Source organism: Gadus macrocephalus, chromosome 10 (genome assembly GCF_031168955.1).
Source record: "Gadus macrocephalus chromosome 10, ASM3116895v1".
Classification (NCBI taxonomy): domain Eukaryota; kingdom Metazoa; phylum Chordata; class Actinopteri; order Gadiformes; family Gadidae; genus Gadus; species Gadus macrocephalus.
The window spans coordinates 7,228,596-7,238,977 of NC_082391.1; the positions used below are offsets into that span (position 1 = coordinate 7,228,596).

At 44.0% G+C, this 10,382-nt stretch overlaps 1 protein-coding gene across 4 annotated transcripts in view; it reads right to left on the bottom strand.

The window, feature by feature from the left end:
• The window catches only part of klhl4 (kelch-like family member 4), an 81,680-nt gene that overhangs the window by 16,702 nt on the left and 54,596 nt on the right, over window positions 1-10,382 (bottom strand). For all 4 annotated transcript variants that reach the window (XM_060063397.1, XM_060063396.1, XM_060063398.1 and 1 more), the window contains 2 exons: window positions 3,399-3,566; window positions 617-753 (listed from right to left, as the gene is read on the bottom strand). In XM_060063397.1, coding sequence (XP_059919380.1) covers window positions 617-753; window positions 3,399-3,566 — 305 coding nt within the window. The remainder of the gene's footprint in view (window positions 1-616; window positions 754-3,398; window positions 3,567-10,382) is intronic.

Sequence of the window (10,382 nt, forward strand, 5' to 3'; positions counted from 1 at the left end):
ATAAAATATAAATATAATGGAAAATAAAAATTAATGCTTGAGAGAGATGCCTAACCCCGACCTGCTAATTGAGCGACATGTTGCTACAAAAAAACACTGAAACTTATTTAGGAAGAATTTAGAAAATGTATAATTTAAAACAAATTACCAACAACAGAGTGAAATGGTTGATGATGCACATATGTCACAAAATTGTTATTTATAATGTTAACATATTTAACAACTGAATCATTTAACCTTCATTATCATTCACTTTTTCCCAATAAACAGTCAATGGTTAGCCTTAAAATTAAGTGGGAACATTAATGAATATTGTTAATCGCTGGGGACATATCACAGAATCCCATAGGACTCTTCAAAGGAAACCGAATGTAACCAGGATGTGATGAGGCCAGCGGGTTCTGCTTCGGTTGCCTGTGTGGAATTCCACATCCCAGATGAAGTGACGCATGAAAGAACCATAAAGTCAGTCCTATCATCTGTGTTATCCCCCCCCCCCTCCTCCATTGACACATTGCTTTATTGATCTGGTGTAATCTGGCCTGCACACGGCCATCAGTCATAGGCCGGTGCTATAACTGCTTATGGGGAGCAGCGAATCTTTATGAGCTCTCACCAGTGTAGGCGAAATGAACCAGGGAGCGGAGCGCCTCCGGATCCACACCCTCCATCTTGATCTCCTCCTGTTTGGCCTCCAGCACGTCGTTGGTGAACATGGCGGCAAAGTAGTCCGACACCGAGCTGAGGACCAGTCTGTGGAGAAGGAACACACTGAGGACCAGTCTGAAGAACACACTGAGGACCAGTCTGAGGAACACACTAAGGACCCGTCTGAAGAACACACTGAGGACCAGTCTGAAGAACACACTGAGGACCAGTCTGAGGACCACACTAAGGACCCGTCTGAAGAACACACTGAGGACCAGTCTGAAGAACACACTGAGGACCAGTCTGAAGAACACACTGAGGACCAGTCTGAAGAACACACTGAGGACCAGTCTGAAGAACACACTGAGGACCTGTCTGAAGAACACACTGAGGACCAGTCTGAGGAACACACTGAGGACCAGTCTGAGGAACACACTGAGGACCCGTCTGAGGAACACACTGAGGACCAGTCTGAGGAACACACTGAGGACCAGTCAGAGGAACACACTGAGGACCCGTCTGAGGAACACACTGAGGACCAGTCTGAGGAACACTCTGAGGACCAGTCTGAGGAACACACTAAGGACCAGTCTGAGGAACACACTAAGGACCAGTCTGAGGAACACAACACACTAAGGACCAGTCTGGGGAACACACTGAGGACCAGTCTGTGGAGAAGGAACACACTGAGGAGCAGTCTGAAGAACACACAGAGGACCAGTCTGAGGGACACACTGAGCTGAAGTCGTAGGAGAACGACCAAACCATTGATTCATTCTTACAAAAATGGAAAAAAATACAAATATGTACATATGCACTATTTGATCATAAACTAGAGCTCTTGATAACAATATTTAAACATATTGTATTCTGATTCTGAGATGCTTATTTCGTTTTTTCATTTAAATGTGGGTTACTATGGGTAGAACTCTATTAATTAGTGAACACTTGTCCAATTCAGCCATCTGTGCTTGTTGAATATATGTTCATTTAGTTCATGTTACCAATGGGAATCTGCTCCGGCTGGTAGCAGAGGGCGTAGCACGGTGGCACCGTTTGTGAGCCCTGTTGCCTCACAGCAGGAAGGTCCTTGGGTCAGACCCTGGTGGGGGGGAACCTGTGGGTGTGGAGTTTGTTCTCCCCGTGTTCACGTGGGTCTCCTTCGGGTGCTCCGGTTTCCTCCCACATCCCTGTTTGGTTAATCCCCCTGCCGCCACCCTGGACCTAGGCACTAGGCCGCCGCCCTGGACCTAGGCACCAGGCCATTATTTCCACCGGGATCAATAAAGAATATATATAAAAGAAAATGAGTCTGCCGAGCGTAAACAGGGTCCATCACTTTTATGTTGCTCTGTTCTCTGTCAATAATTCAGAGCACATATTATCGTTCATGCTGTTTTCCCGAGCCGTCGCTAGGAATATTAAGGCCAGAAATCCTCAATTATTCGCTGTTCAGCATGACTCAAATTAAAATGTGCAAGGGTTCAGCAGACTGAATTATCTACTAAAACAACAGTCCTATTTTGCTAATGGCTTCAACTGTCTGAGTGCTAATATTGTTTACGCTATTGCACAGTTCACCTCACACGTTGGTTAAAACGTGAAGGCGAGGGCTGATTAGAAGCCATTATACCATATAGGCTTTTTTCTTAGGAAAGTGTCAACAAAATAGGTTGGGTAGACAAATAACATATTATCGTAATCCGGCGTACGAGGAACTCAACCTATTTAATGTTTGCTTAGTTGTGGCGTGTGTTTGCCAAAGAGTGTGGCCCGCGTCCCGTTCAACAGCCTTTACATAATGCTCAATGGGAGCCCTTTGTGGGCTGAGGTTAACAAACACAGTGAAGCAGCTACTGTACTTGCAGCTTTGATCTGTGATTTAACATATATCGCGACTGCTTCAGCAACACTCCACAGGCTATTACTGCTGCACTTGAAATCTATACAGAAAATCAAAGCTGCTGGCGACTTAAAGCGGTCTGGCAGGCTGCAACATTCCGGTTTGTTACACACAGATCAATGCCATTACTTAATTATGGTGTTGCCCCCTTGGTTTTCCCTGGATTGCGGTTGTACTGGTCACACATCGATGCAGGTATCTTGACGGACGGACAGTCATGATGGACAGTCGTGAACAACCAGCCTGATTGAGCATTGCAGCATGGCACATGTGCAATGAAGGGTTTCCTCATCCGGTCAGTGATACACCCGATGGATGGCACATAAACATCGACCTCTCATGCTGTTACATCAGTGTTGCGCTCTGCATTTCCTCAGGCGTGACGCGCTGATGAGAAAATGGTGAAGCGGTGTAATTACATCAAAGCCACCGAAGCAGCGGCAGACCCGCTGAACATGGATTTAATGAAGTTTGAAAAAACTTTCAAAATGTGCTCCTTTCAGCAAAATCACTGCCATGTGGAAAAACTGCAAGCAAAAGGAAACTGCCATTTAATATGTTCTCTCTCTCTCTCTCTCTCTCTCTCTCTCTCTCTCTCTCTCTCTCTCTCTCTCTCTCTCTCTCTCTCTCTCTCTCTCTCTCTCTGGTGATATTTGCCGATTTCTTCCTCTTTCCTTGGGGAGAGTGGGAATCCCCCTGCCGCCTCTTATCTATGGTTACAAATGAATGCATTGACAGCTTTAATGAAGTGTATCCAAATTAGCTTCCATATGTCCGAGCTAATGCAGAGGAAGGTGCATCAGATCCCATTGGGCAGCAGCAACGTCCGGCCTGCCGGCCAACCCACCTGTGCGCCGGTATCCTGTGATCTCCTGCGATCAGGAGGACATCGCAGAGCTGTTTGTGCTGGAGGTAGGTCTCCATCTTGCGGAAGGTGAGCTCTGCGTGATTGGTGGCCTGGAAGAACTCCTCTGAGCCGTTGGAGGTCATCCTGGAGGAGGTGCTGAGAGCCAACCTGGGGGTGGGGGAGAAACATGGACTGGAATCAATCAACCAATGAGTGTCTGGCAGCGTAAGACCTGTTACCTGCTCTGGGTTCCATACAGCTGTTGTTTTCTTCTAATATCTTCTGCATATTTTTACCTCCAATGAAGAGAACGGGGCTCCATATTTTTTAAAAACTAGGATCAATACAATATTTTGGAAAAACCAAGTTTGGTATAAACTAAACGGCCTGTTGATAATTAAGGCCCAGGGCGCTGACTTTGAACAAAGCGCGGCCCACTCATATGATTATCCTAAAAGAAAAGTGCCAACGCATGAAAACAAATGGAAATTATATTCATGAATATAATTTGAATGCTTATTACTTTACCTCCCTTATGTTTAGTTTGAAAACCCAGAACTGTGGCCTCGGTGATAAGCAGCAGCATTTGAAGCTACGATTGGGATTATCCTACAGGCAGTAATCCCTACAGTGCAACCCAATCCTTCTCGCCACTTTGAGTTGAAATTAAACCGGCTCCGCACTACATGGTTCACATAAGTGGATAAATAAAGCCTTCCGCCTTCAGGGACGAGGAGCTGCGCAATCTCCACAACACATGTTTCCTCGTGCAATCTGCATGTGTGTATGAGTGTGTGTGTGTGTGTGTGTGTGTGTGTGTGTGTGTGTGTGTGTGTGTGTGTGTGTGTGTGTGTGTGTGTGTGTGTGTGTGTGTGTGCCATGTGTACATGAATGTGTGTGTGTGTGTGTGTGTGTGTGTGTGTGTGTGTGTGTGTGTGTGTGTGTGTGTTTTTTTGTGTTCGAGTGCAAATGCTCTTGCACGTGAATGGATATGTGTGCCGTGTGTGTGTGTGTGTGTGCATGTTCTATCTGTTGCTGCCTCCGACTGAGCACAACATGCGTTTCAAAGATGGGCAAGGCTTTGAAAGCGGCGAGTGTCTTCCTGAAGCAGGCCTGATACTGCCTCCCCATTGGCTGCTGCCGCTGATGAATTACCGGCATTCCCAGTAATCCTGTCGTCTCACGGTGATGCGGGACAGTCACTTTGCTGTCCGTTATGGAGCAAATCCACGCATTGAAATATGAGACTTGTTTGGAACGCTGCATAAACAGACCTAATCTGACTCTCTCCCGGGAAATCTGGTATTTAAAATCCATTCTGCAGCAAGAAGAAGATACATTGTTTGCAAAGTTTGGTTTTGGGTTCTGGCAGGGAGTTTATGTATGTGTGTGTGTGTGTGTGTCTGTCTGAAAGAGGGTTGTGTGTGTGTGTGTGTGTGTGTGTGTGTGTGTGTGTGTGTGTGTGTGTGTGTGTGTGTGTGTGTGTGTGTGTGTGTGTGTGTGTGTGTCTTTCTGAAAAGCTGTGAAATGTCACCGCTATTAATAGCTTGCCTTTGCCTCGTCTTTCCTCATTGCCATTTTTTATTGTGAGCCGCATTAGCCATTGAAGAGTAAAGCAGCTCAGCATTGGACTGATGGGGACGCGTCAGGCTCCCCAGTGGGTCACTACGGGGCCAGTGTCTGCTTGTACCACTTGACAAGGCAAGAACCACAGAGTAGCATGTGGCTTACAAATGCTGTGTTTAATGCACAATCATAAAGAATGTGTGCCAGGTGCGTGACTTTCCTTTATCTCTTTTGAATAAGTGATTTCATCCTCCCACCGGGGGGTTTGTTTATACTGCACATTGGCCACTACAGAGCCCTATGGTCTACTCTTTATTGGGAGGTTTTATGCTAAATACAATATTAATTTATCGCCCTGTCTTCATAATCCCCTACTGGTTCGGGGACTCTTCAAGAGGAACACCAAACAAGAGCAAATTGCAATAGGCCAATGAATCCCTGATGCATTATCTTTGTATTTGGGGCTCTGGGGCGTGTGGAAGAGGCTTTTTCCATGCTACAAATCTCCCAGACACTAATTGCTTTGGTATCACATTCTTGGGAGCTGTAAATGTCTCTGAGGTGTTTATTTTCCTTTTCAGCCATGGGATCATCGGCGATATAGTGGGAGACCGGGGGACATTGCCGTCCTCAGACTTTATAACGCTGTGCTTGGACCCCCATAGCCCATACCCATACCCAGTTAGAGAGAGAGAGAGAGAGAGAGAGAGAGAGAGAGAGAGAGAGAGAGAGAGAGAGAGAGAGAGAGAGAGAGAGAGAGAGAGAGAGAGAGAGAAAGAAAGAAAGAAAGAAAGAAAGAAAGAAAGAAAGAAAGAAAGAAAGAGAGAAAGAAAGAGAGACAGACAGACAGACAGACAGACAGACAGACAGACAGACAGACAGACAGACAGACAGACAGACAGACAGACAGAGAGGGACAGACAGAGAGGGACAGACAGAGAGGGAGAGAGAGAGAGGGAGAGAGGTCTGGGAAGGACGTGATTAACAGCCCTCCCTGAGGCGTGCGGTCTGATGTTGTTAAAGCACAGCACGGTGGATGGTCACACCCCTGGGATTGTTAACTATGTGTCGAAGTTTTACCTTGCATGACATGAGCCAGGGTGGCTCTGATGAATAATGATTTCTGGTTACACCAACTATATCCTAGATCAGACACCACCCCTCTAAATCCCCTCGTTGTAATCCTGTATGCGTAGATTGATAATTTAACAGTCATTTGTGATGCCGTCAGCAAAATAAAGATTAGCCTATCTATCACAGAGCAAGTGATAGAATAGAAATGGTAGGAGAGGATAAAACAGGTGTTTGGTCCGTCGTCCCGTCCTCCTCGAAGTGTGTCGGGAAGAACACACCTTCGTCATATTCCTCACTTATCCAGACCTCACACCCCGACGCCGATGATTGGATTTGGTTGCAATGATTCCACATTCACAGAACAGCCAATTAATCTCAATCTCACTCTGATCTATGGCTAATACCGCAGTGGTTGGGTTTCAATGTTATCCTTTGAAGCTGTCCTTATTAACGCTACTTATTTGGGTATCAGATTTGGACTTCTAAATGTAACATATGAATACAATATAAATGTCAGACTGCTGGTGATGATGGAGGAACCAGACAGCTCTCTTAATTCAGCTCTCTGGTGCTGCTCCATGTGTAATTGTATTGAACAAAACACCGCCATTTTTGTCTAAATTGCCAGTTGGAAACAAATCCTTTGAAATAGAAGGTCCGCATAGAGATGCAAAAGAACACAAACAGACCCGTTGGTGCCCGTGTGTCTTTCCAAAGGGATAACAACAGCCTGATGCCCCTTAACGGCGATGAAACATCTTGTATTAGAATGAGCAGCCAGACAGTGTGATATCAGGTCATGTTCATGTTGTTAACCTGCTTCCCCTTGTGAGTTCCAAGATATTCCCAGGATGCCGCCATACAGATTTGTGAAAAAAATCTGTCCATCCTATACATCATTAATGGTATCCAGGCCCCCCAGAGGAGGATGAGTCTGCCCTCGTGCAGCACAACGCTCACCCAATCCCCTCCGTTATCACAGGATCCACTTCACTAGAGCCAGGGTGACAAGGCAGATTTTTCTCCTGATATAATTCTTCACTGGCAGGCAAACCTTTTTAATATTGAGAGGAGGGTTGTTCCCACAGAAGTGCTTCCCGTCCTGCTCTGAGCCTTGATATTCCAATCTGCCAGCAGGTGCAGGAGGCGCTGCGGTAACGGCCTGCATGGCCTTCCTGCGTTTCAGTTGTGCAGTAAAGATTGCTCTGGTTATTAACACAAAATTGAATTATTACCTTTGCTCTGCCTATACCCGCCCCCTGGGGGGCCGTGTCAGCGTTATTGAATAGATAACCAAAAGGTTGCTACTTTTATATCGATCAATGTTTTTTTTCATATTGACTGATATTTCAATGAGGTTGATCGTGTTTGGAAGAAGTTTAAAAGCATTGGTATCTGTATGATTCATAGAATACATAATGGGATTCTGGTCATTCAAACAGTATTTGCGAATGCCAGGATCCAACTACATATCACCAAGACACACCATGTCAGATGAGGCAATCATCAATAAATCAATCAATAAACTAGTATGACCCCAGCAATCTTTGTATTGTAGAGACAGGTTTACACAGTATATTCAGTTGTTTCCCAGCATGCATTATGTTTATTGTGTTACTTTGAGGTCTATTTTATAATGTTCTAGTGTCTTGTAAGACGTAGGTATGATTGGTCAGTGTTGTGAAGTTGTTGGCAATTATTCCTATTTATGTTGTTGTGAAATGAAACAGGAATTTACATTGTTGTTTGGGTTGTCGACCACAGTGGTCATTTTGAGGTTCTGTGAGCCAAAACCCTGCAGTATTGCTGAAGGATAAAGAGACTCTGCATGTATCATTGTGTCTATCTTACCCGATTGCCACAGTTTGCTTCCTCTTCACGACGCATGGTCATGAAGAAGAAGCATACTGTGGCGATGGGGTGTCGACACCCCAACGCCCCGAGCTCACAGAACATCGGGGAGGAGGGTCAATCGATTGTTAATCATGCCTATAGAAGTGCTATGCGTGATGCTTCAGGCTGAACGATTGTGGACTCGTTCACGGTCGTCACTAACAGGACAACATGGGCCATCTGTCCTTCAAAGACAGACCTGAGGAGAGGAATGTGTTCCAGACACCAAAGCTGTTGACCACGTCACACAACACAGAGGTACGACGACCTTAAGTTCATAATCGCCAGCAATGTTGAGGGATTGGCTGACGCAAACAACTATTCAGAGAAGTCAGGCTGATTTGTGTTTAATGTCAACATAAGGGGCATCCCTAACGACAGTTATCCATAAGTTATTTAAAAAATAAAAGGTTATCACAAACAATTGGGCAATAGAAGTTAGACATTTACTGATGTCCCCTACCCCTATCTTTCTGGGGAGAATTTTTTATATGATATAAATCCTAGTTGCATATGTATTGATGGGGACATATTATGAAAACAACCCTTTTCCTGGGATTTGGGGTGTTGTTTTGGGTCTCTGGTGCTCCCACACGCATACAAACTTTGAAATAAGTCTGTACATGATTTTTTGGAGTGAGATATGCATTTCTGAAAGTACCTCGCCTACAATTACGAAAACGCTTCAAAAACATGTTTTCTGGAACTCAAATACTATGTTTACCTGTTGTGAAATTGCATAATATGTCTCCTTTAAGTTATACATGTTTTCTGGGGAAACCAATAAAAAACTAATTTTGCAACAAAATATTGAAACTTTGTAACTAAAACGATAAAACACCAATGATACGATATGAACAATTTAAAAACTTAATGTTGTCGTTAAACATCTCCCCAAAACTTGAATTAAAAAATGAATGCTTACATAAAAGCGATGACCTACTTACTAAATTGGTAATGTAGCTACTATTACTATGACTGAATGCAGTAAATGTCTTAGCTACTTTGCCGAGGATGCATAGGCCTACAGGTAGGCTGCTGACGTAAAGGATTTAAATCCTTGTGGAACCTCCGGGCCATAATGCTGCCCAGCACAATATCCCAGCCCTCACTTTACAGCTGCTCTTGACACTCCTCAATCACAACCTTAATGTTGTGTTTTTACGTCCCCTCCCCCAGGCTTCACATCACAATACGTCGCCCCGTTAACCGTGACACTCATTCATTACAGATTTATTAAAAATGAAAGCCAGGGGACACTTGAAAATGAATAATGGCTTCTTGATAATAGTATGCATTTAAAATTCATGCTGAGCTGCGTCAGGGATTATTTTCTGAATCAGGCCTATTCTTGGAGGAGAATGAGTGATCCTCATTTGAGCATTAAGAAGGGAGAGTCCAGCACATTATACTACGATATCTCACCTCAACGCCGCTCAAAGCCTTTCTCCACCAGCAAAGGAGCGCTCTGCTTTATCTCCGCTCTTCAACGCTAAAGAGGCTTCCACGTTGGGAATATGTTTTAAATTCGGAATCTTTCAAAGAAAAAGGACAACTTGCTGGGGGAATTCCATTTGGCTGCAAAAATGACTTAAAATCGCACTTACAGATCATCAAACGAAAGGTTTACTTTGGTCATTTACACAAATCTTGTAAAAAATGTTAGGCACTACAAATGCATCCTAAACAACTGAATTAATTAATTCATTTTTTTGAGGGAAGTGTACTGGTTAGAAATTGTAAAATGGTTTTAGCGTCAGGGGAGAAGGTGGTATTGATGTTTCTCTTTCCAAGGTAGTGAAGAAGAGAATATCTTCCAATCTAAAAGCAGGCCACAGTGTGTACATGGTGAGAGGTCACAGTTTCCATTCCATTAAGGTTAACTCCTCTCACTGAGACTCTGCCTGGGGAATGGGGGGAGAGGTTATCTGAATGGACAGGACCCATAAACAGGAATGGTGGAGGTGTGCTAGGCCAACAGGTTTTGGATGCCTGCTTAATTGTTTGTATTTCATGTGCAGCTGGAGCATTGAATTGAAATACTTGCACAAACTATATTTATCTCTATTTATTGCTTGCGTGGGATTTTTCATAGGCTTTCATTCTGAATTATATTTGACAGCCAACATTCTACACCTGTCGGTGCCTCAACACTGTTATACACTAAACATCTCAGATTAACACGTTACCAGTCCCAGTGTCAACACCAACACCAAGGGCCACCTGCTGATCTTTTGTACACATATTTATTCTTCAGATGTGACACAGAAGTCCTTAGCACAATATCAATCCCTAAACCATACTTCAGCAAAGATTTACTATCCACTGTCTATTAGGTGCGACTTCCAAAAAATAACTAATTTAATATAAATCCAGAAGCAACAAAAATATCAAGCAGTTAATTGATCTCAAGAAACCGTCAGAATTCTGATTCAAGTTACATTTATTTTC